The following is a 25,577-nucleotide window of genomic DNA, read 5'->3' as shown; positions in this document are numbered from 1 at the left end:
GCTGCTGGGCGTCTGCGTCTTTCTGTTTGGGTTTCCGGATGGAATTTAGTCTACTCTGAGAAGGAGGGGAAGGATTTCCCTTCCTGTTTATGGACCACCACATTGTTTCCCGACTGTAAGGTAAACCTGTTCCAGGTTTAAGAACTTCTTATTGAGCTCAGTAGAGCTTGTTCTGCTGCTTTCCCCAGGAGCTCCTCAAGGTGTTTGTTCTTTAAACGTGGCAGAAGTGACCCTCCCCTCCCCCATCAGGTAGTCCGGTAGCTGGCAGGTCTGCTGCCCTGCTGGGGCGCTTAACACTGGGATCATCACTCCCCTGAGCCCCCTGAGGGACAGGCACTTCCATCTCAAGCCAAATGGAATGACTTGAGGGTTAAAAGGACTGAAAAGCAACTGGGGAAAAAAAGACCAGATGCTGAGCTCAGCTCATGGCTCACAGTTCTAACTTGGGCTCTGGGTGGTTTGGGCAGCCTTTCTCACCATCTGAGGGCTGTGAAGTTGGTTTTCTTTCTGTGCCGATAGACACCAGGCTCCTGGAGGCAGCTAGGGGCAGATCTGGAGCCTTTGGAAGACTTGGCCAAAGGCAGCCCTTTTGAGGGAAGGAATGAACACGGATTTTGCGTCAGTAGCGGGCCTGGGCCACCCTGGGTGCTGGGACATAGCTATGCGCCAGACGGGGAGATGTCCTTTACAGAGGTCATGATCTAGGGCGGGAAGCATTGGATAAGAGTTTGCAGAGGATCACTAGCTGGTGCTGTGTGGACCTGTTACATGGGACGCTTAACCTCAGTCTGGGGCATCAGGGACAGCGTCCCCAAGGGATCGTGATAATAAACATTCAGCCCTTGTTGTGGACCAGTTCTTTGTGTTTATTTATGTAATCCTCATAGCAGCCCTGTGTGGTTGGGGGTAGTAGTATTCTGGTTTTACAGATGAGAAAACAGCTTGAAGTGTCCTGCTCAAGGCGGCTCAGCTCCTAGGTAGCGGAGCCGAGAGAAACTCTCCTGGTCTCATGCCAGAGTAAGGCTGTTGACCTTGGCGCTGTAGCCCTGCATCACAGCTGTGGTCTGATGGGTGGGAAGGTGGAGGTGCAGGGAACTGCATGTGCGGGAACAGCATGTGCGGGAACCCTGTGGTCAGAGTCTCAGTGCTGTGAATGATAGGCCGATGGGGCTGGGGCAGAGAGCAAGGGGAGGGGGCGGGACTGGATCTCCCCTGTCTTGCTTCGGGAGTTGGGGCTTTATTCTCAGAATATTGAGGAGCTCGATGACCTGCCTAGATTTGTGTTTGAAGAGACCACCGACAGACGGACTGGCTGGGGAGGTGTGGTTGCGGGGAAATCCGTCAGGAGGCTACCGAGTGGGTGGGTGGGGAATGGGGCTGTAGCAGTAGAAAAGCAGAGAAGTGAAATCATCCAGCACGTGAGCGCTGCCTGCATGCTAGTTAGGGAGACTGTGGAAACAGCCTCTGTTCTCAGAGTTAATCCTGGTATGCAGAGACAATAAAACATGTCAGATGATGGTAAACGCAGTGAAAAAAAGAAGAAGTTTGTGAACTCACAGTGAGGGCAGTTGGAAGCCAGACTGGATTGCTTTGAGGAGTAGGTGGCAAGAGAGGAAGGACTTGGCTTCTTGTTCCTTCTGTCCTGTAGAATAGGTGTGACCCCTGTGTCACAGAGGAGGAAGCTGCGGGTCGGAGCGCAGAAGTAGCTGGCTGAGATCGCACCGCCCGCAAGTGGCAGAGTGACTGATGCATGGCAGGTCTGTCCTCTGGCTTCCCAGCACTCGATCACAATGTCACGGGCAGCCCCGTGTCTCCTGCTTTGCCCCTGACATTTACCCGCACCCACCCCATCCAATAAGCTGTTGACAAAGCATTCTGAAATTGTCCACAGGGAGGGGGGACAACTGGAGATTATGGCGCGCTATGGAGAGAAAGGTCATACCATCCAAAGCCCGAAAAACAGCTGCCAGTAGTAGTTTTGAGTGAGCCAGCCCTGTTTCTTGGAGCCCATGTGAGCCTGGTGGGTCCTGTTCTTTTTTAGCTCCTGCTTCCGGTGGGCCAGTGTCTATGTCCGCCTGGTGTTTCTAGGTGTCCTTGGGACATTCTCATCACACGATCCCCAGCTGTGCAGTGAAGGACATCTTCCTCACTCGGTGACGAGCTGCGAAGGCAAGTTGGGTGTGCTTTGGGTTGCTGGAGAGGCCTGTCCACACCCCACAACCCTCCTTAGGCCCAACCCTGGGATGCACGTGCCCCCTTGCTCCATCCCCCACACAGATGGAGAATTTTTATCTCCACTAAGGCTGTCCCTACGTGATGTAGAGCAGGGTCAGATCAAAGCCAACCAATCGAAAGGCACGTGGTTTGGGAGCCTCTGCTCCGCCAACACTTGGTTAAAACACGAGTGGGCATCGGAGGGCACTGTGTGAGCTCCCCGTGTCAGAGGAGGACACAGGCGCCTCGAGAGGAGTCCTTGCCAAGGCCTGAGACCAGTAAGTAGCAGAACCGGGACAGGGCCCGGGTCTTCTGACCCCCAGTGTAGTGCTGCTCCAGTTAAAATGCAGTAACTGTTCTTGAAAAGATTGATCACTGGAGTAATTTTCCCATGGAGGAAAGACTCTCCCTTGATGTCAAAAGAATTCTCATTCGTCCTGGTGATAAAGTCCCTTTACTCCCTACTTCTTTTCCTCCATCCCCAGATAAAGTCACTTTTTTTTTCTCCCAGACAAAGTCAGTTTTAACAGTTCGGTGCATTCGATGCTGAATTTGCTGCTGCTTGCTCAAGGGCAAAGGTGCTATGAAAATGGGGCCGGACACCTGAAACCTGGACGCAGGTTTAGCTCTGGTGTCTACAGCTGCTGAACCAAATGTCAGAAGGTGTAGGAGAGTAAGGATCTTTTATTCTCATTTGCAACTCCAACAGTAGCAGAAAATCTTGCAATAGAATAATATTCGAATCAGGTTTAGGGACCTGTAAACAAGGCAGAGCAGCATGGACTGTGAAGTGGTCCATCTCTAGACAAGTTCAGACCGCCTGCACGCACTCAGGCAAGTTCCTTGGCTTCTCTCTGCCTCAGTTGCCTCATCTGTAAAAGGGGGATAATTGTGGTACCTACCTCATCAGCACGATGTACCTGGCACGTGGTGAGCAGTTACTAAATTGTAGCTGGTTATTAGTGGTGTCCCGATCAGCCCTCCTAAATTGGAAGACAAAGTGAAGGTGCTTGCGTGTTTCTACAGGTGTCGCTCACAGTGGCCTCCTGCTTCGGGTGCTTGTCCACTGGGCACGCTTCATAGGACGGTGAAGCTGTTCTCTAGCAGAACGTCAGGGCATGATGGTCATGCGAGGGGAAGAGCAATGGTCTGAGAGGCAGGAGTCTGAGTCCTGCTCCCAGCTTTATCACCGACACTCGACACCCTTGATCAATTAGCTCCCCGCCTGGGAGATTCCCTTTCCTTACTGTGACATGGGGAAGTCGGACCAGATCATTGCTTTCCAATCTCAGGTCCTGCACTGAGCCCTTTTGCTAACTTTTGCTGTGAAATATATACATCCTATGAAATATGTATATATATTCGCTGCTCCCCTTGCTTGTGCTCTCTCTCTCTCTGGCAAATAAATAAAATCTTTTTAAAAAATAAAAGCTTTTTTTTTTTAAGATTTTATTTATTTGACAGAGACCACAAGTAGGCAGAGAGGCAGGCAGAGAGAGAGAGGAGGAAGCAGGCTCCCTGCAGAGCAGAGAGCCCAATGTGGGGCTCGATCCCAGGACCCTGGGACCATGACCCGAGCCAAAGGCAGAGGCTTAACCCACTGAGCCACCCAGGCGCCCCAAAAGCTTTTGATTAAATAGAAATTCCACTCATTTTAAATATTTTTTTAAAGATTTTATTTATTTTTGAGAGAGAAAGAGACACTCATTTTTTTTTTAAGATTTTATTTATTTATTTGACAGACAGAGATCACAAGTAGGCAGAGAGGCAGGCAGAGAGAGAGGAAGGGAAGCAGGCTCCCTGCTGAGCAGAGAGCCCGATGTGGGACTTGATTCCAGGACCCTGAGATCATGACCTGAGCCGAAGGCAGCAGCTTAACCCACTGAGCCACCCAGGAGCCCCGAGAAAGTCATTTTAAAATGCTGATCAGATTGAAGGGAAAAAAAGATAATTAACCACCTCAAAAGACATAATTTTAGCCAAAAAGGAAAAAAATATTATTCTTAAGGTAAATTTATAATTTTTAAAAAGAGTTTATTTACTGATTTGAGAGCACAGAAGGAGAGTGAGAGGAAGAAGCTGAGCAGAGAGCCTGATGGGGGACTCAATCTCAGGACCCTGAGATCACGACCTGAACTGAAGGCAGAGACACCCAACTGAGCAACCCACGTGCCCCTAAATTTGCAATTTTTAAGGGTTTAAAAAATATGCAAAATGACAAGGTCATCCTGTAATATACGCACAGAGCTCTAGGCTTTAAAACATCTAGATCGGGGCGCCTGGGTGGCTCAGTGGGTTAAGGCCTCTGCCTTCAGCTCAGGTCATGATCCCGGCGTCCTGGGATCGAGCCCCGCATCAGGCTCGCTGCTCGGTGGGGAGCCTACTTCCCCCTCTCTCTTTGCCTGCTGTTCTGCCTACTTGTGATCTCTGTCTGTCAAATAAATAAATAAAATCTAAAAAAAAAATAAAAATAAAAATAAATAAATAAAATAAATAAAACGTCTAGATTTAATGATACCTAACCTTTCCAGCTCTGATATTCTGTCTTAGAACATGATTTCACTGTTTTCAGTGATTACAGAGCTTCCTCTTACAACATAGCATTGGCCTTACCCATAATTTTGTTTGACATCAGCTTGTTGGGAGAAATGCAGCCTCTCATTATCACCTTGTGCTTAGTGGAAATACGATCCACTCTATGATCCACTCTAAGTGTGCAGGCATGTGTATGGGGTGAGAAGCAAGAGGGTTCAGCTGCATGGCACCCACTGGGCTCAGAGGGTTCCAGGAAGAACAGTAGTTGGAGGCTGGGGGCTTGTAGGTTGTGCTGGGTCTGAAGCCTGAGGTTGTGCTGGGTCCATTGGTGGACCACCCATGGTGGGCCATCCATGGTGGGGCCACCCTGGTCTCGAAGAACTCTTGGGTCCTTCCAGAGCCACTTTCACAGGGGGGATGCTCTCCCGCGATCCTCTCTGCAAAATAGAAGGGGCAGGTGTGGTCACCCAAGAAAACACGGAGGCTGCTGCCTCCACTTATTAAGGAATTAAGTTTACTTTTCATTGTGAAAATTTTGAAACAAAATTTAAAAGAATGATGTACCCAGTCACCTCTCCACCTAGATTTAGTCATTGGTAACATTTTTGCCATGCTTGTTTAATCTTTTTCTTTTAACTCCTAAGGATTGAAAAGATAACCACAAGTGCTATAACACTTAACAAATTAACTAATTATTTCGTATCATTGAATACCTGATTTACATTTTCTTATTTGCCCAAAGAAAATCATTTTACACTTTTTTTTGGTTCAAAAGCCTATACCAGTCATGATAATTCTATTCCTTTTGTGTATTTTCATGTTCTCTCCTTGGTTTCTTTTCTTTTTCTTTTTTAAATATTTTATTTATTTATTTGCCAAAGGGAGAGAGAGAGAGAGCACAAGTAGGGGAAGCAGCACAGGCTCCCCACTGAGCAGGGAGCCCCATGCAGGACTCAATCCTAGGACCCCGGGATCATGACCTGAGCCAAAGGCAGATACTTAACCGACTGAGCCACCCAGGCGCCCCTCTCCTTGGTTTCTGTTATTCTGAACAGTCTCTGCAACCCACCCCATTTATTTCCATGTCATGAATTTGCCAGAGGGACTGGGGCCAGTTGTTCTGCTAAATGTCCATCATTCCTTGTGGTGGTGGCTAACTTATTCCTTGATCACCTGTATTTCCTATAAACTAGTAGTTAAAGCTAGAGGCTCATTTAATTCCATTTCGCCACTTCAGGTAGAGCCCTTTGCAGGCAGCATTGTGTGTTCCTGTTTCATATACGATAGTGGTGTTTACTGGGTGCTTTCTTCGTGGTAGGCATTGTCGTACTTCACAAACATTATAATAGGCTTTGAAGGGGTAGCTTAGTACTTACTTCAGAATGATAAACTTAACTCTGAATCCAGCCAGATCAGAGGGAGGCAGGAATATACGGAATCCAAAGAATTGCAGCAAGTGAGAACCCAAAGATTACAAGCTCTGAGAGCTGGGGGTGCTTCTGCAGGGACACAAGAAATGGTGTAGATGAGATAAAACACAAAACCAAATTTATCGGAATGGTCTAGAGTCTTTGCTGGTCTTGTCATTCCTGGACCCAAAGCACCATGGCTTTCACAATATCCATGCTGGCTCTCTCCTCACCAAAGAGCCCAGGCTTGCCATCCAACCCATCAGTCTTTTATTTTTTATTTATTTATTTTTGAGAGCGAGAGCGAGAGAGAGAGAGAACATGAGAGGGGGTAGGACAGAGGGAGAAGCAGAATCCCCGCTGAGCAGGGAGCCCAACGTGGGTCTTGACCTTGGCAACCAGGATCATGACCTGAGCCAAAGGCAGTTGCTTAACCCACTGAGCCACCCAGGCGTCCCCCCCCATCCATCCTAACCACACAGAGCCATTCCGGTGGGGTCCAGCTTTTGCCACGGTTGAGATGTCAAGACCCATAGTCTTCAGAATGAAGTTCTCATAAGCAAATTGCTAATTGGATTTGCCACTGGGACCACGATGTGTGAATTCATCGGCCCAACACATAAATCCAGGCATAAGTCTGGGAAAGCAGGAAACAAATCTAAGCAGAAAGCTTCAGTTGCCTTCCCAGGGCCTAGAGAGCCAAAACCTGCTTTGGAGTATTGTCTGCAAACAGCTTGAGGAAGACATAACCTTAGACTTGACTGTTAGTGGTCATGTCTGCCCATGAGCAGGTCATGAGCTCAGCAAGTCTGCCAAGAGGTCAGCGTGAGTTTTTCAACAACAGCCTCTCGAGGTAAATAATGCTCTAATTCTGATTTTACAGACGGTGAAGCCCAGGCCTGGCCTCCTAAACCAGCGCTCTCTGTTATGCTGTGATGCTTGTCTGTAGGGAAGGGGAGTTCTGACAGCGAGAGAACAAGAGGTTCATGTCCTGTGCGTTTTGTCCTTCTCCTGACCAACACCCTCTGCTCTTGCCTGTCCTCCCTCTCCTGGTTGGCTCCGCACTGGCCCCAGCTGGCCCTCAGAAAGAAATCGGGTCACCTGTCTTGAAGCAGGAAGGATGAAGTCACAGCTCTCTTCTCCACTTCTCAGGAACCCTTCCCCCGATATATAATTTTTAAAGAAACTAGTGAGGTGAGATCTTTGCACTATTCCGCTAAAAAATAAATAAATAAAATAAAAAGTAGGCTCAGTGTCCTTAGCGAACAGGGAATCCCAGTTAAAACCCCTGTGAGGCCCCTGCACGTGAATCAGGATGGATAATGGAAAATGGATGGCCCAGACGGAGGCTGGTGAGGATCTCAACGACTAGGACTCTCCAAGCATTGCTTGGCTATAAGCTAGTGCCAGCTCTCAGCATGACCGCAGGCCAGTGACCGGCGCAAACCAACGCCCACCCTGTGACCCAGCGACTCTGCTCTTGTACACGAGCGTGTGGAGCAGCACGACGCACGAGAGCCCAAACAGGAAGCTCATCTAGATGCCCATTGCCAGGTAACCAGTGGATAAAACTCAGGCAGTGAGGTCCTACGCAGCTTTTAAAGGAATGGGCCACTGACCCCCACATGATACACACAATCTAGAAGCCAGACACAAACAGGTATATGGTGTAGGTTTCCACTTCTATGAAGTTCAAAAATAGGCAAACTGGTCTAGGGCCATGGTGGTTAGAGTCATGGGGATCTTAGGGACAACACACAGGAGTCTGTTTGGGGCTCAAAATGTTGATCCGGAGGTGGGTATATGGGCATATGCATAAAAAATGCGAGTTAAACACAGGATTTGTTTTAACATTACTGAATATAACTTAAATCTTGGTTTAAAAAACATAGAAAAATAAGAATGTATATCTATAGAGATATATAGGAATTGGCCACCCAGGAATTAAGCGGATTTGTGGGAATCCTGAGCCCCAGCTCTGTGCGAACCCTCTCCCCGCTCTGCTCGCACCAGGCCCTGCCCTGCGATCTTCCCAGACTCTGTGCAATGGTGGTCTGGACCCATGAGGCCGGGCCTAAAGGATGGCAGAACGGGAACGGGTGTCCCCTGTGTTCCTGCTCTTTGTCCTTCTGTCCTAATTAGACCCAGGACTAATATTTACCTTGTGGAATGCAAACAAAAAATAGGGGAGGGATGGGAGCAGGGCTGTCGAGGGGCAGGGTGGGACCTGCGGCCACTCCAGGCCCTCCCCAGGATGGATAGGCAGGAGGAGAGGGAGGGGCCTTGCCGAGAAGACCCGAGGATTTGGGATGGTCCCCGTTCTGGGGCCAGAAGCAGGTCCTAGGAGGTGAGAGAAAATAGACCAGAGGCTCATAGGCCCTGGACCTTGCTCCTCCTCCTGAGCGGCCACTACCCATGGACATACCCCCACAGCTCCCGGGTGGGAAGGTGGTTGAGAGGAGGCTCTCACGCCGGTCTCAGCCTTCTGTCTGTGATTACATCAACCTCCCCCTTGGTTTACTTCCACAGACCCACTGATAAGCACTTACTACATTTCACAGGCATTACATTCACAGTCTCCTTCAGTCCTCACAACAAAGTACTGTTCCCGTTGTACAGATGAAGAAACTGAGGCTCCCAGAGATCAAAGTAACTGACACCATTAGGACTGGAAGGAGCCTCAGGAAGATCCTGTGACCTCACTAGTCTAAGTTGGCCCACGTCTCAGGAGGGAGGGGCTGGACGATGGGGGTCACTTACTATGGCCTTTCCTTTATGACTCCCCCCCGCCCCAGGCCATCTCTCCCTGGTCCCAAGAAGACCTGTCTTCCTGGATGGCGGGGGCAGCTGTCTATACACTAGTCTCATGGCCCTGACCTGCTGACCTCTCCCTCTTGGCTGATTTCTTCATGTTAGTTCAACATTAACCCAGAGTGGTCAGCACAAGTCCTCAGAGTCCCTGGAGCGGACACACTATGGCGCACATCCGAGGCCTGTGGGCAGTGGGCTGCCTGGCCCTCGCTGTCCTGTTGAGCCTGGTGCGCAGCCAGCATGGTAAGGGGGCTTGGAGGCTGGGACCGGCTGGCAGGCTGGGATGCGGGCGCATGGGCCGGGGTCTGCTGGCTTGACCGAGAACAACAGGGCCAAGGCCCAGGTGGGTCTCAGCCTGCAGTACACGACTTCGGGAAGGAGTCGGGTGCTCAGGTCTGGAGGGACCGGGACTGCTTCTCTCCTGCCATATGGGGAGCGGAGCGGGCTCTCTAGGGAATGGAGGGGAGCTGGGGGGCTACTGTTGGCAGGCTTTTGGGTCCTGCCACCATCCCAGGCATCCCCGTTCGGAAGCCAGGAGGGCAGGCTAGGCGGGCTTCCTGCCCCCACAGTGGCCAAGACTGCCTGGCTCATGGAGGCCACTGTCCCACACCCCTCCTACTGCAGTGTTCCTGGCCCCTCAGCGAGCATTGTCGCTGCTCCGGCGGGTCCCACGCGCCAACAGTGGCTTCCTGGAGGAGTTGCGCAAGGGGAACCTGGAGCGAGAGTGTGTGGAGGAGCAGTGCAGCCATGAGGAGGCTTTTGAGGCCCTGGAGTCTGTCATCATCACGGTGAGGGGCGGGCTCTGCAGCGCCGGGTCAGGTCGAGGGCAGGTGGTGGGTGGAGGTCCCTCCAGGTGGGCCCTCTCTAGGACCACAGAAGGGCAGGGGTGTCCCAGCTCTTCAGCTGTTGGTGACAATGTCCCTTTGCGCCTCATTTCACTGGGCTGCCAAGATGAGTGACCTCAGCCATTCTTCTTCTTCTTTTTTTTTTTTTTAAAGATTTTATTTATTTGACAGAGAGAGAGACAGCCAGAGAGGGAACACAAGCAGGGGGAGTGGGAGAGGGAGAAACAGGCTTCCTGCTGAGCAGGGAGCCCGATGCGGGGCTCAACCCCAGGACCCTGGGATCATGACCTGAGCCAAAGGCCAACACTTAACAACTGAGCCACCCAGGTGCCCTCTCAGCCGTTCTTGAAGGTCCTGACCCCTGGGCTGTGTCAAGGTCTGGCAGCTAGTGAGGCTCCAGGTCATTGGGGGCCCCTCCGTCTTCTCATGTCTATCTGCACTGAGGTTTCCGGAGGCCCCGGCCCACATGGCCGCTCAGCTTCAGCCCTGCTGCTATTGTGGGTTGTGGGACTCCGGCGAGGCCTCAGGGTTCCGGGAGCTCTGTGCGGCCTTTCCCTTCCTCAGGGCTCTGCCTGGGCCCCACGCGCCCCCTTCTCCGGCCTAGCCCACCTGTGGGAACCCTTTTGGTCTTGGTTGGCAGGGGGGGCTCCCCTCTCCTCAAATCCTCCTCTCCCCAGTGGGCTTGGGCTTCTGGAAATAAAAGTAAGAAACTACCACAAACCTCCCCAGAGCCTGCCCCCTGCATGACCAGGGTAAGGGAAAGAGGAAAGTATGAGGAGAAGAGATAAAGTCTACTGAAAAAAATGAAATGAAACAGGACATGCCACAGCCTCATGCCAGCTCTTGTTTTTCAGGAGGCGTTCTGGAGCAAGTACACAGGTGAGTGCTGGGAAGGGTTTGCTCCTGGAAGGGGTTTCTGGGCACCCCAGAGAGAGAATGTTCTACTCTGGAGAATCTTCTGGTCCATCTAGTGATCCATTTCTCTACCCATGCCCCTTTCCTCCCTTCCTCCCTCCCTCCCTTGGTTCCTTGCATCTGTCTCTCCACCTCTCTGTCTCTGCACTTTGTTCCACCCACCCTTGACTTGAATCCCTCCTGTCCCTATCCCAATCACAAAAGTGTTTCTGGGTCTTTTTCAGCTTGTGAGTCGGTGAGGAAACCTCGAGAAAAGCTCATTGAATGTCTGGATGGTGAGGAGCCGAGGTGGGGGTGGGGGCCAGGGTGGGAGCGGGCAGCCTGGGAGAAGAGCAGAGTGGGGTGGGCCAGGAAGTGCGGCCCAGTGTCTGACCTTGCCGTTCTGTTTCTGAAGTCAAGGACAAATCCTTGCATCGGGCTCTGTGCCTGGCAGTGAGGAAGAGGATTCCTGTTGGAGGAACAAATGCATGAATGGATGAGGAATTCATTCTCATGCGAGCCCCTGCCAGTCTCTCTTCCCCACCTCCAGGGCAGAGCCCCGATGAGGTCACATTCATTCTCCAGAACCTTGTGTGACTCCCCATTGCCTCCAGAATAAAGCACAAGCTTCTTAGCCCGGCAAACTTGGCAAGTTCTGGCCTTAACCTTCCCTTCTGGCCTTATCTTCCATTGCACCAACCATGGGCGCAGACCTCCAGCTACTCTGACCTCAAGCACTTCTCTGAACATGCCAGGATGCATCTACCTCCCAGCCTTTGCTTTCATTGTCACCTTCCCCTGGAGCAGCTATCACCATTTCCTGCAAACTTCCCTGTCCTTTAAGGTCTAGTTCAAATGCCACCACCTTGCTGAACCTGCAAGGGGTCTCCCCCCTCCTCCCCAGTCTTCTGAATACAACTTTAATATAATACTAGACCCCAGCTCTTGATAACTCCTTATCCACTGGCCGTGCTTTAATTTGTTAAATAACCTCTCCAACAGACATTTTACTCAGCCCTTGCTATGTACCAGGCACTGTGTCAAGGGCTGGGCATTTTAAGAGAATGAAGGAGCTCCCCCATCTCAGAAGGAAACAAAAATCCAAAGTACCCAGTGTGGTCGCTGGAAAAGCTCTGTTGCAAAGGCCCTGACCTGAGGAGCTCTGAATGCAAGACAGGCAGACCAGGGTCGGATTAGAATGACCTTGTTTGCTTTGTCATCCCACTGGCCACGACTCTAAGCTCCATGAAGGCAGGGAGCTACCTTGACTCTGTTTATTCATTGCTATGTCCTTAGTGCCTGGCACAGTGTCTGGCCCCCGGTTGTCACGTGGACGGTGGACGCTCAGTGAGATTTAGTGAGTGCTGTGAGATAGACTGGTGGACGGCTGGGTGCGGAGGAGGTAGCTGAGGATACACGGGTTGAGGGTCATGGAGCAGAGGTAGCCTGGCGGAGGCGGACAGACAGGGCTCTGCTAAGTGAGAGAGGGGACAGAGCCGCAGGGAGAGAGACCAAGGCTGGGATCTCTGCAGGCAGCTGTGCGGAAGGTCTGGGTATGAACTACCGGGGGAACGTGAGCGTCACCCGCTCGGGCATCGAGTGTCAGCTCTGGAGGAGTCGCTACCCACATAAGCCTGAGTGAGTGACAGGTCGGCCTGGCGGCCAGGGGGCCGGAGAGCGTGGGGCTGGGAGACCCCGGACGGGCGGTGCTGCTGCTGAGCAATTTCCTATTCCAGAATCAACTCTACCACTCACCCGGGGGCCGACCTACAGGAGAACTTCTGCCGTAACCCGGATGGCAGCACCACTGGGCCCTGGTGCTACACCACAGATCCCACTGTTCGGAGGGAGGAGTGCAGCATCCCTGTCTGCGGTGAGCTGGGGAGGGCTGGGCGGTCTGTGGCTAAGGTGAGGGGTCTCCAGAGGGTCTGGCAACCTGGGACTGGAAGCCAGATCCTGGCTACCTTCAAGCATGGGTTAGTCATTTCAACATATTTGGGCCCATGGGGCAGTGATGGCAGGAGACCTGAGAGAGCTGGCCCCCTGCTGCCTCCCCAGTCTTTGCTTCTTTGTTTCTGTTTTTTTTTTTTTTTAAGATTTTATTTATTTATTTACAGAGAGAGACACAGTGAGAGAGAGAACACAAGCAGGGGGAGTGGGAGAGGGAGAAGCAGGCTTTCTGCTGAGCACGGAGTCCGATGAGGGGCTCGATCCCAGGACCCTGGGATCATGACCTGAGCCAAAAGCAGATGCTTACTGACTGAGCCACCCAGGCACCTCTTTGCTTCCTTGTGACCCAGGCTGTGGCTCATTCCAAATATGCTTTCCTTCCTGCTGGAGGCCCTCTTCCCTCCAGGAAGCCCTCCCCTAACCATTTCAGGGCACGTGCCCTTTTCTGAGCACCACAGAGCAAAGCTCATAGTGCCCGGGACCGCATAATGTTGCCCTTGTTCTTTCACATGATGCGTCAATGCGCTCTGGCCACAACAATGCTGCGAAACCCACAAAATCACAAACCACCACAAAAGCTCAGGGCCATACACCCATAAGCATTTCTTTCTTGTGTCAGGGCCGGTCGGCTGCGCTTTCCTGTGTCTGCGGTGGCCGCTAATGTGGGCTGAGCTTGGCTGCTGGTTCTGCTTCTACCAATGGGGTCCCGCTGAGATGGCTCTCCATGTGGGTTGGGTCCCGGTCTGCTCCACATTACTCATCCTGGGGCTGAGGTTGAAAGGCACCGTCTCCCAGGGGGATGGCAGAGGCCAAAAAACTATACGGAAACACACAGTGTGTCTCAAGGCCTAGGCTCGGGACTGGTGCACCGTTCTGCCCACATTCCGTTGGCCAGGGTGAGCCTTGTGCTCCAGGCCAAAATCACACCTTTGCCTGCAAAACCACAGGGCAGAGGATAAGGATTAAGGCGGGAAAAAGAATTAGTGCCCGAACTCAACCCACCAAATAGGGGCTGGTGTTCTTTGTCCTCCGTGCATCGCTGTTGGGTCCCGGGACTGGTCTTACAGCAAGTCACCAGTCATGGTAACAAAAGCCATATACCAAGCCTGCCCACGGCCAATGCCCCGCAGGCCCGGGGAAACCGCCTGCTGCACGTGTAGGCAGCCACAGTCCCCACTACTTTTCCTGCTCTGCCGCTACAGAAATAGACTCCTTCTGTAAAGACTCCAGGCAGTCACTACCAGCAGATTACAGATAGCCCAGGAGGTGAAGCCCAGCTGCTCTCTCTGACTCATGATGCACCAGATACAGCATGTGTTTTGTTTAACTCTCTGGACAACCCTGCAAGAACATACGGGTCACACCTTTTATAGGCAAGTGAGGTCAGAGAGGTCGAGTTACCTGAGGTCACATAGGAAGAAGGTGGCAAGGCAGGGAGTCAAACTCTGACCCCCTTGCCGCGCGGTGTCCCACCCCACCTACTCTGTTCCCCTGCATCCCCACCCACCAGGCCAGGGGGGCGTCACTGTGCCCCTGACCCCACGCTCCGGAGGCTCCACCGTGAATCTGTCACCCCCATCGGAGGCCTGCATCCCTGAGCGTGGCCGGTACTACCAGGGTCGCCAGGCGGTGACCGCGCATGGGTCCGCCTGCCTGGCCTGGGCCAGCAGTCAGGCCAAGGCCCTGAGCAAGGACCAGGACTTCAACCCTGCCGTGTCGCTGGTGGAGAACTTCTGCCGCAACCCGGACGGGGACGAGGAGGGCGCGTGGTGTTACGTGTCGGAGGAGCCTGGTGGCTTCGAGTACTGCGACCTGGACTACTGCGGTGAGGCTGGGTGGGGGCCTGAGGCGTGGGGGGGCCCTGGGGCGGGGCCGAGCGGTAAGCACCGCCCCCGGGGGCAGGGCGGCCCCGCCGCTGGGGGGCGCGGTCCGCTGCAGCCCAGTCTCTGGGTAGCGGGGCGGGCCTGGCCCCCCGCGCAGCTGAACCCGCTCCCGCCCGACGCCGAGTTCCCTAGGACGCCTGGCGCTGAGCTCTCACCCAAGGGCCTTCAAGGTCTCCCGGAGGTGGGGAGGGGGTGCTGCGCGCGGGCTGGCTTGGCCAGGCCCCAGCCGTGCCTGCTCCCCGCAGAGGAGCCGGTGGAGGAGGTGGATGAGGACGCGCTGTCGGTGGACCCGGACGCGGCCATCGAGGGGCGCACCGGTGAGGGGGAGTTCCAACCCTTCTTCAACGAGAAGACCTTTGGCGCCGGGGAGGCAGGTGAGGTGACGATGGCGGCGGGGTGGAGGGCGGGGGGGGGGGGGGGGGGGGCGGGGGGGGGGGGGAGAGGGGGGGGGGGGGGGGGAGAGGGCGGGCTGCCCCTCACACCTAGCTTGCTGTGCAGACTGTGGGCTGCGGCCTCTGTTCGAAAAGAAGTTGGTGAAGGACAAAACGGAACACGAGCTTCTGGAATCCTACATCGACGGGCGCATCGTGAAGGGTTGGGACGCGGAGGTTGGCCTTGCACCCTGGTGCGTCCTAGGGGCAGCCCCCAGAGTCCCCGCTGGGGCTGCCCTTCTCTCACAGGCCTGGGCTTCCCAGATGACGACAGCCCGCACCCCTCTGAGATTAGGGCTGTTGCTTCTCACATGCAGAAGGCAAAGCTGAGGCCCTGAGAGCTTAAGGCAGCCCCTCCGTATCATGTGGAGACCGGGGTAGGCCAGGGCAGCCAGCTCAACCTGGGGTCTGGGCCCAATGGGCACCTCTGTCCAGTGCTTAAACCTGGGACTTTCTTTCTTTCTTTTTAAAAAGATTTTATTTATTTATTTGACAGACAGAGATCACAAGTAGGCAGAGAGGCAGGCAGAGAGAGAGGAGGAGCAGGCTCCCCGCTGAGCAGAGAGCCCGATGCGGGGCTCCATCCCAGGACCCTGGAATTAGGACCTGAGCCAAAGGCAGAGGCTTAACCCACTGAGTCACCCAGGCGCCCCAAGCTGGGACTTTTTTGTTTGTTTGTTTTTTGTTTTTTTTTTAAAGATTTTATTTATTTGACAGAGAGAAGCACAGCAAGAGGGGGAACATAAGCAGGGAGAGTGGGAGATGGAGAAGCAGGCTTCCTGCTTAGCAGGGAGCCTGATGTGGGGCTCAATCCCAGGACCCTGGGATCATGCTCTGAGCCGCAGGCAGACGCTTAACGACTGAGCTACCCAGGCGCCCCCAACCTGGGACTTTCTACTTTAGCGCAGCCCCCCAGCTCCTCATGCTTCTCACTCCCCCTCCCAGGCAGGTGATGCTTTTCCGGAAGAGTCCCCAGGAGCTGCTGTGTGGGGCCAGCCTCATCAGTGACCGCTGGGTCCTCACTGCTGCCCACTGTCTCCTGTACCCACCTTGGGACAAGAACTTCACCGAGAATGACCTTCTGGTGCGCATCGGCAAGCACTCCCGCACTAGGTACAGAATGAGGGGGCCCGTGGGTGTCTGTCAGGGTTCAGAGTCCTCCAGAGTGACCATGAAGGGTTCTGGTGGCTCTGGGGCATGTGGGATATGTCTGTACACGGCCCACAGTAGAAAACCCAGCAGACTCTGCTGGAAAGGCCATTTGGCCATGTCTGGACTGAGGCTTGAAGACAGACGGGCTTTGCAGAGAGTGAAGTCCTGTCCACTTGCCCCAGCGCCTCTGCAGGCACCAGCATGTGGCCCAGGTGTGAGCTCGGAATGGAGGCTGTTGCATCAGGGCTCCGGCCTGTGTTCTTCCCGCACCTGCTGGGGCTCTCTGACTCCGAAGCCCAGAGCAGCTTCGGGCCGGGAGACAGGGCCAGGGCAGGAGGCAGCCCTCTCCCCTTAACCGGTGGCCCAAGGGTCACCCCGATTCCTGGGCCCTGAGTGCAGGCAGGAACTGGCTCCTCCTCACCAGGAGGCTTACCGCTTCCCCATTTCCCTCTTTGCACAGGTATGAGCGAAGCATCGAGAAGATCTCCATGCTGGAAAAGATCTACATCCACCCCAGGTACAATTGGAGGGAGAACCTGGACCGAGACATAGCCCTGCTAAAACTCAAGAGGCCCATCATCTTCAGCGACTACATCCACCCGGTGTGCCTGCCTGACAAGGAAACTGCAATCAGGTGGGTGCCGGAGGGCGTGGGGGATGGGGGCGCCCAGGGCTGAGTTCTGGGCCCAGCGGACCCTCCCCTTTCCAGGCCTCAGGGGCTTGGAGGAAACCCAGAAGTTCTTTGCGCACCACTGTTTGAGATTCTGGTCTCCAAGGGGCAGTGTTGGGGCCGGGATGTGGGTGGGGGGACTTCTGGAAGGGTTGGTTCTCATGAGGTCCTTCTCCCTTCCCCCCAAAGACTGCTGCGCGCCGGATACAAAGGTCGGGTGACCGGCTGGGGCAACCTGAAGGAGTTGTGGACGTACAGCGTCACCGAGGTGCAGCCCAGCGTCCTGCAGGTGGTGAACCTGCCCATTGTGGAGCGGCCGGTGTGCAAGGCCTCCACGCGGATCCGCATCACCGACAACATGTTCTGTGCCGGCAAGTGCCCCCGGGCGCGTCTGGGCCTCCGCTGGGAGTGCGGGGGGGCCGGGGGGGTGTTGCTGGAGACATGGGAAGGGCGCAGACCTAGTCAGGTCCTGGATCTGGTCACTGATAAGTCAAATGGCTTTGGGCAAAGTTGCATAAACTTTTGGAGGCTCAGTTTCTTCATCTGTGAGATGGGAATGCAAGTCTCTGTCCCATGAGGTTGTAGGAGGGCTAAATGAGGTAGTAGATCTAGTAAGGTGCTAGGCATGGTGCTAGTCACTGGTTCCATCGTCCGTCTGTGTGAGTCCAGATACCAGCATGAGGCCATGGGTTGGGGCAAAGCCCTGTTCCTTCAGTCATTCAGCAAATAATTTTTGAATGCCTGTTGTGATCAGTATTTACAAGGACCCAAACACAATGCCTGTGTCCTCACAGAGCTTCCTTCCTAGGAGGGAGTGTCCATAAGCAGATGTAGAATCTAGCAGGAAGAAAAATAAAGCAGAGTAAGGGAGGGAGAGCTGGGGACAGGGCAGTCCAAATAGAGTGGTTGGACAAGCCAAGAGACAGTCTCTCTGAGAAGAGACGTGAAGAAGTGAGCTAGTCTAGAGCAAGTGCATTCTAGGGTGAGGGAGAGCAGATGCAAAGGGCTTGGGTCAGGAGCCTGCTTAGGGTGTCTGAGGAACAGTGGGGAGCCGGGGTGGCTGGAGTACAGTAAACACTGGCAAGGCAGCAGTAGATGAGGGGAGGGAGGTGGGCAGGCAGAGGATGGCAGTAATCTTTGTCCAAATAGCTAACCAGCTGTCCCTACACCATTTTAAAAAAAATTGTATCTTTGCCCCAGGTAATTTGATTTTTTAAAAATATTTGATTTTATTTATTTGTTATTTTTATAATAACATATATATATAATAATATAAGGCAAGCAGAGAGAGAGAGAGAGGAGGAAGCAGGCCCCCCTGGTAAGCAGAGAGCCCAATGCAGGACTCGATCCCAGGACCCTGGGATCATAACCTGAGCTGAAGGCAGAGGCTTTAACCACTGAGCCACCCAGGCACTCCTATTTGTTATTTTTAAAAAAGATTTACTTATTTCGTTCTAGAGAACGAGAACAGGAGCAGGAGGAGGGGCAGAGAGAGAGAGGGGAGAAGAGAGAGCCCCAAGCAGACTCCGTGCTGAGTGCAGGGCCCGATGTGGGGCTCTATTCCACAACCCTGAGATCATGACCTGAGCTGAGATCAAGAGTCAGATGCTTAACTGAGCCACCCGGGCACCACTTTAAGATTTTATTTTATTTTATTTATTTATTTTTAAAGATTTTATTTATTTCTTTGACAGAGAGGGAGACATCACAAGTAGGCAGAGAGGCAGGCAGAGAGAGAGGAGGAAGCAGGCTCCCTGCTGAGCAGAAAGCCTGATTCGGGGCTCGATTCCAGGACCCCGAGATCATGACCTGGGCTGAAAGCTACCACTCCAAGGTCAAGAGTCACGTGCTCCATTGATTGAGCCGCCAGGCAACCCTGATTTTTTTTTTTTTAAAGTAATCTCTACAGCCAATATAGGGTTTGAACTCATGACCCCAAGATCAAGAATCCCGTGCTCTACCGACTGCCCCAGTAATTTGAGATGTCACATTTCTCACATACTAGGCTTCTATTTGTACTTAAGTCCGTTTCTATTAGAAGATACTCCATGTGGTTCTCCTGGTCTATTGTCTGTTCTAGTAAAGCACTGTCTTGTTTTGCTTACAGAGGCTTTAGAGTATGTTTTAGTATCTGGTAGGGTTTGTGGTTTCTTGCAGTTTTTCTTTCCAGTGTTTTCCTGGTAATTCTTGCGTGTTTATTTTTCCATATGAACTTGGGTGTCCACTCGTCTAGCTCCATAAATAAAAGCTGATGGATATTTTTGTTGGGAGTGTTAAATTTATGAAGTATTTTGGGAGGACTGACATCTTTTTGATGTTGAGCCATTCTTTTCAAGGACAAGAAATGTCTGCTCATTTGCTCAAGTCTATATTGTATCTTTCTAGAGTACTGCCATATATTATGATTTTTTTCTCCTTACCCCCTTATTTTAAATATTTGTGTTTCTTGAGTAAATTAGTGAGTGGTTCCAAAAGCAAACAAGATATCTAGGAATTTGACTTTTCAGTTAGGCCTGATGCTTTTGAATTCTGTACCTTGTTAATTTCTCCTTTAATCTTGAAAGGTGTTTTCTTCTTTATGCTTTCTTTTGTTTTAGTTTGTTGTTCTCTTTCTAGCTTTTTGAGCTGACAATATGGTTAATTTATTTTTGTTCTTTAATTTTTACTGAGTAGGGCTATGCCTTTTCCTCTGTTCACAGAAAACACTATGTAGTGTTTTCATTATTATTTTTTGGAAATTCTGTAATTTCAGTTTGTATCCCTCTTTCACCCAAGAGCTGTTTAGTAGGAGGTTTTTAAGTTTCCAGCTTGGAGGGCCCTTTTATGTTTCAATTTTGGTAGTAATTTTGAGTTTTGCCACACTCTGCTCCGAGAGTATTATTTGTAATATTTCTACTTTATGAAACTGATTTTTTTTTTGCAAGAGAGCTGTTTGATCAATTTTTGTGACTGTTATGTGTATACTGGAGATGTGTAGGTATGTTCTCAGTTATCCATGTGTAAAGTTTGATTCATATCAAGAAAGTACCAAATAAAAAAGGCACCTTATCACTTGTTATCTAGGTCATTTATTTTTATTTATTTATTTTTAAAGGTTTTATTTTTCAGTAATTTCTACATCCAATATGGGGCTTGAACTTACAACCCCAAGATCAAGAGGCATGTGCTCCACTGACTGAGCCAGCCAGGTGTCCCCATGTAGGTCATTTATATCCTTATTTATTTTCAGTTCACTCGATCGGTCTTATACTGTGTTCGTGTTAAATTCTGCTAATGTGGGGCGCCTGGGTGGCTCAGTGGTTAAGCCTCTGCCTTCAGCTCAGGTCATGATCTCAGGGTCCTGGGATCGAGTCCCGCATCGGGCTCTCTGCTCTGCAGGGAGCCTGCTTCCTCCTCTCTCTCTCTCTCTGCTTGCCTCTCCACCCACTTGTGATCTCGCTCTGTCAAATAAATGAAAAATCTTAAAAAAAAAAATTCTGCTAATGTACTTCTGTCTCCTTGAATTGCTTTATAAATGTGGTTGCTCTGCCGGTCAGTGCAGATATTCATAACTGTTATTTATTCATTGCGAATTGTGGCTTTTAGCATTAAAAGTGTACTTCTTCACATTATTTTCAATTTCAGGATCACCGTCTCTACTGTGTTGTTTCCATTAACCTGATATACCTTGTCCATCCCATTACTTTTAACCTCTATGAATCACTTTGTTTTGTCTTTTATATCCAGCATAGTTGGGTTTTGCTTTTTGCGAGTCAAACTACGAATCTTTTTCTTTTTTAATAGGTGAGTTAAGCCCATTCCTATTTATTGATGTGATTGAATAGGTATTAATTCATATTATTTTGTAATTATGTTTCATCTGCTCTGCTTTTTCCCCGTGCAATCTTTTTTTGTGTGTTTTTAAATATACATATTTAGGAAGGTTTGCATTTTTGTTCTAGTGATTATCTTTGGGCTTCTACCTTTTTGAAATGCCCATAGTTCCTCTTTCTTTCTCTCTTTTTTTTTTAGTAGAGATTTTATTTATTTATTTGTGGGAGAGAGAGTGAGAGAGAGCATGAGAGGGGAGAAGGTCAGAGGGAGAAGCAGACTCCCCTTAAAGCTGGGATCCTGAATTGGGACTCGATCCAGAGACTCCAGGATCATGACCTGAGCCGAAGGCAGTTGCTTAACCAACTGAGCCACCCAGGCGCTTCTTTTCTTATATGACCTTTAAATTGTTCACTCCCATCTGTTGGCTATACAGCAGTCAGGGAGTTTACTTTCCTCTTTCAAGATCTTTGATATTTTTATTTTTTTAAAGATTTATTTATTTATTTGACAGAGAGAGAGAGAGAGAGAGATCACAAGTAGGCAGAGAGGCAGGCAGAGAGGGTGGGGGGAAGCAGGCTCCCTGCTGAGCAGAGAGCCCGATGTGGGGCTCGATCCCAGGACCCTGAGATTATGACCTGAGCCGAAGGCAGAGGCTTTAACCCACTGAACCACCCAGGCCCGTGGATCTTTGATATTTTTAGATGCATTTTTTTCTACTTATCAGAACAGTTAATCAGCCCTTTTGCTGAAGCTTCCATCACTTGGTTGGATGAAGCTTGTCGTTTAGTAGATGCTCCAACAATGGTTACGGGTGTAGACTTTCCTGTTTCCATGTGTTTACAATTGTTCTTCTGTTGTCCTGACACGTTAAGCTCTGCTTGGCTGCATATAAAATCCGTGGCTTACATTTCCTTTGATTTTTTTTTTTTAAGTATGCCTTTGTTGTTGCTTATTTTGTATGTTGTTTTTGAAAAATCAGATGCTGGAGTAATTCTTTGGAACTTGTAAGGTGTTTGGTCTCTTGCTTGGAGGCCTTGAGGGCTTTTTCCTTCATCCTGAAGTTTTTCTGGGCTCTGTCTCGGAGTGGAGAGCTTCGGGCAGTCTGGTCGGCAGCCCATTGTGGCCCCTTTCAGCATACATACACCCCCCAAATCTTACTTTATTTCCGTGAAGTTTTCTTGGATTATATCATAAATATTAGTTTTATTCCATGGTTTTATTTTTCTTTTTGAGAGATTCAGATTTCTTCCTTGGGCTGAATTCCATTTCAGCCTCTTTCTGCTTTGCATTTCTTGCTATTGTTTTGTCCATTTATTTCTAATTTTTGGATTTCTGATGCAAGGCGTTTGTTACAGCGTACAAACTGGCTTGAGGAAATTTAATTCGGTTATAGTTTTCTTCTATTTCATGGTGGTGTTTTGGGGGACAATTTTTGTTAGCTGAGGTGTTTTTTTCGTATATTTTTGGTTTGTTTTCCTGTAGCATCTTGGTGTGGATCGATTTAGTTGCCATTCACACGTGTTCAGGGTCATTTACAAGATTCCGATTCAGCCGCACCCACTTCTTTTATCCAGCAGATATTTACAGCCTCATCTCCACATGAGTGTTAACTATTAGATGCATAATTAAATATATTAAATTGAAGTTTGGGTGTTCTCTGTATTCCGGTGATGATGATGATCGTGTGTGCATGTGTGTGTGCGCGTGTGTGTGGCTTTTGTTGGTCTTCACGTTGTTCCATATTCTTTATGGAGGGTATGAGGATGATTTTGGATAAAGGCAACTGCTGTTATCCTCAAGCCACCTGTAGGTCTAACGTATTTTCTTTTTAAGTCCTTCTGCCTGTTGAGTAGCAAATGGATTGTGGGTGGGGGGAGTAGAATTCAGGGAACTTGTTCAGGGGAGAGGTACACGTGGTGTGACCGGGGTGGAAGCGGTGAGAAGTGGCTGGTTGGGATGTGTGTCGAAGATGGAGCTGAGAGGCCGAGCCGTAGGACTGCGTGTGTGGGGTAAGAGAACGAGGCGTCGAGGAGGACCACAAAGGGCCAAGTGTACACTCGCCAACTCGCTCTCTTCAAGGCGGGTGTGGGAGAGTGAGCTCTGCGCCTAAACCCTGCTGTTCTCTCTCAAGGTTTCAAGCCCAATGAAGGGAAACGAGGGGACGCTTGTGAAGGTGACAGTGGGGGACCCTTTGTCATGAAGGTAAGCATCCCTAAAGGCTAGGAGGGCGGGGGGATCTTCCGGGGGCGGGGAGGCGTAAGGAGGGACTGTTTCCAGAAATGGTTGCCTGGCAGTACCCCATGTTTCTTCCTCAGAGCCCCTTTAACAACCGCTGGTATCAAATGGGCATCGTCTCATGGGGTGAAGGCTGTGACAGGGATGGAAAATACGGCTTCTACACACACGTGTTCCGCCTGAAGAAGTGGCTACAGAAGGTCATCGATCAGTCTGGAAGTTAGGGGGCTGTTCACTGCGAAGTCATAGAAACCAATCCAGCAGGATTATTTTTGTGGTTTGTTCCTAAAGCTATATGGTTCCAATAAAAGTGGCCGTCAGCAAGCCTCCATGCTCCCAGTGCTGTTCGTGGGCAGGTCAGAAAGCGCCAGCATGACTGGATGAACAGGACTTAGCGAGTCCACCCCTCCTAGAATGGGGGCGGGGTGGCAGGGAGGGCAGGGGACAGGGAGGTGGCAGCCTGAGGGTCTGAGCCCCGAAATGCTCCAGACTCGGGGCCTTCATGGGTTCCCTCATTTAATGCTCAGAAGAGGTAGGTGAGGAGATAGACTAGAAGTATCTTGTCCAAGGTCACCTAGCTGGGAAGGGTTAAAGTTGGACTTGAAACGGAAGATACTGAAGCCTGGGCTTTCAGTGGCTCTGCTGTCGGGGCGGTAAGGTGCTCGACCCAGGAACAGAGACGAGGCAGGGGGAACAGACCAGAGCAAGGAGGGGTAAGGAGGCACATCTTTCTCTTTACCTCTGACGTTCCTAGTAAGTCCCTACATCCTTCCGAATTAAAATGACATCAGATTTAACGCCCCCCAAAGGCTAAGTATTTTAAGTGGCTTCATCTGGGAGTACTGTGGGATAGGGTGGTTAGGAGTATGGGTCCCAGAGTCAGACTGCCCGGCTTCATATCCTGGCTACTGCCTTAAAGGGGAGAACCGTGGATGAGTCAAAGACTTCCAGGAGTCTGTTTCCTTCCGTAGAAGGTACGAGGACATTCTTACCTAATATGGGTGAGAGGACGAAATTAGGTCATCTGCAGCGGGCACTTAGCAGAAAGCGCAGGGCCCAGTACGTGGTCTGGAAGTCATCGCTGCTCTCATTCCCACTCCTGCCTGGTGCGGGCGGAGTTCCTCTGCCACCCCCTCCTCTCGGCCCTACAAGGAGCTCGTCAGTGTGGTGGTTTGCTTCCTGGAATTTCCACTCCCATAGTAGTTAAGACTTGAGCAACTGGCTTTTCTAAGAAATGGGCCTTTACAGCTGCCCAGTCGCAGCATGTTCTCCAACGTCACTGCTGGCAGAGTCACCGGTCCAGGCTGGAGCGCGGCTCTGACACACGCTGCCCTTCCACGGAGTGCCACAGACTTGCCAGCTGCCCCGTGGCCTGCTGCCTCTTCCGTCCGGGGCATCTGTGACTCAGGAGCTGGACACCGCAGCTCGCCACCGGCACCACGCTGACTTTCGACTGGTGTGGCAGGTGGACGACTGGACGACTGTCTGGAGGACCATGTCCAAGTCCTGTTCCTGAGCTTGGAAGTGAGGTGGCGGAAGAGCACGGACGACGCCATGTACCGTGCTTGGCCTCGGATCTTCAGCTACGATCTTAAAACTTCATGGTGTGAAGTGGGAAGGGACCAAAAGTAGGCACTTTTACCCACTTCCCTCCCCTGTGTTTTCCCTTCCCCTTTTTCAGTCCCTCAAGGAACAGAGAATTAGGACTGAGTTCCTTGTTCTCGTTATTTGGTTCTGGCCAACCAGGAAGCAGGGTAAAAACTGGGAGTTCAGTGAGTTTGCAGGACCTTGGCAGCCCAGAGCTTTCACCAGAGCGGGGGAAGGGATTAAGACTTAGAACATCCCAGCTCTGCTTTTGAAACAAGGGCACGAATTCTCAAGGCTGCTTCCCTCCAACACAGCTGTGAGCCCTGCAAATTCCGGACCTGAGCACAGCCACTCCTTCCAAGTGCATCGTCCTAGTCCGGCAGCGAGCGAACCCTCCGTCTTCCTTCCAGGGAGGCCTACTCCCGCGTTCCGCTACAAGGGAAGTGTGATTTCAGGCAGCACAGGGGAAGGGGACACCTGAAAGCCTCGACTAGAATCAACAGAGCACTCGCTTTCTGTCTACCTTCCATTTCTTGAGCTCCAGCTGGGTAGAAGATAACCTAGAAGAATTCCTTGACCCTCCTGGCTACCCAGGAAGTCTGCCATCTGAATCCAGAGCTTCTCGGTACTAACGAGCTTTTCTGACTGTGGAGGGAGACCCTGGCAGATTTATTCTGGAGGGGACGTCTCTGCTCGCTTTCCAGTCCTCATTCAGCCTGAGTGGGAAGCAACTATGGGTCGCCTCAGGCCCCGAAAACCAGGAGGGAAGCCCCTGAGCACCCCGTCCTCCTTCAGTCAGAGCCCTGAGGCCAGTCCCCGTGTGGAAAGCACTACAGCCGGCCCGTCCTGGGCCCCAGCTTGCATGCTAAGTGGCAGAAAGCACGAGAGCTCCCTGGCGCCACGGTGCTGGTGGAAGAGAAGTCATGCCCAGAACTTCAGAACGTGCAGCAAAGGGACTGCTCCGTCCCGCAGGAGCCGCCTCCTGTTTCGAGGGAGGAGAAGCACGAGTCTGTGTGCCCCAGCAAGGCACTGCTCCTCGGTGGGGACCTTCTCCGCTTTCACTGGCTGGCCGGCTAGCCGGTCCCAAGGACACGTGACAGAAAAAAAGCTGCCCAGGTACGGAGCATCTTGGGAGACCGTTCTAGTTA

General features: G+C 51.5%; 1 protein-coding gene across 2 annotated transcripts; it reads left to right on the top strand.

Moving 5' to 3' along the window:
* The first annotated feature begins 9,094 nt into the window (after positions 1-9,094).
* On the top strand, positions 9,095-23,168 carry LOC111149799 (coagulation factor II, thrombin). 2 transcript variants are annotated; one of them, XM_022507074.1, is made up of 14 exons: positions 9,095-9,212; positions 9,594-9,757; positions 10,669-10,693; positions 10,954-11,004; positions 12,241-12,346; positions 12,445-12,581; positions 14,169-14,483; positions 14,787-14,915; positions 15,040-15,166; positions 15,918-16,085; positions 16,585-16,758; positions 16,984-17,165; positions 22,739-22,809; positions 22,923-23,168. In XM_022507074.1, exons 1-14 carry the CDS (start codon positions 9,134-9,136, stop codon positions 23,064-23,066), a joined length of 1,872 nt encoding a protein of 623 aa, XP_022362782.1. In that variant the 5' UTR covers positions 9,095-9,133; the 3' UTR covers positions 23,067-23,168. The 2 variants fall into 2 exon arrangements, with proteins under 2 accessions (XP_022362782.1, XP_022362783.1); XM_022507075.1 differs by having other exon boundaries at positions 9,134-9,164; positions 22,923-23,166.
* Positions 23,169-25,577: the final 2,409 nt, after the last annotated feature.

The sequence above is a fragment of the Enhydra lutris genome, unplaced genomic scaffold, assembly GCF_002288905.1.
Source record: "Enhydra lutris kenyoni isolate GAN:26980312 unplaced genomic scaffold, ASM228890v2 scaffoldscaffold22, whole genome shotgun sequence".
NCBI lineage: Eukaryota > Metazoa > Chordata > Mammalia > Carnivora > Mustelidae > Enhydra > Enhydra lutris.
Note: the sequence above shows the minus strand (reverse complement) of the source record. Positions and strands in the feature narration are given on the sequence as shown.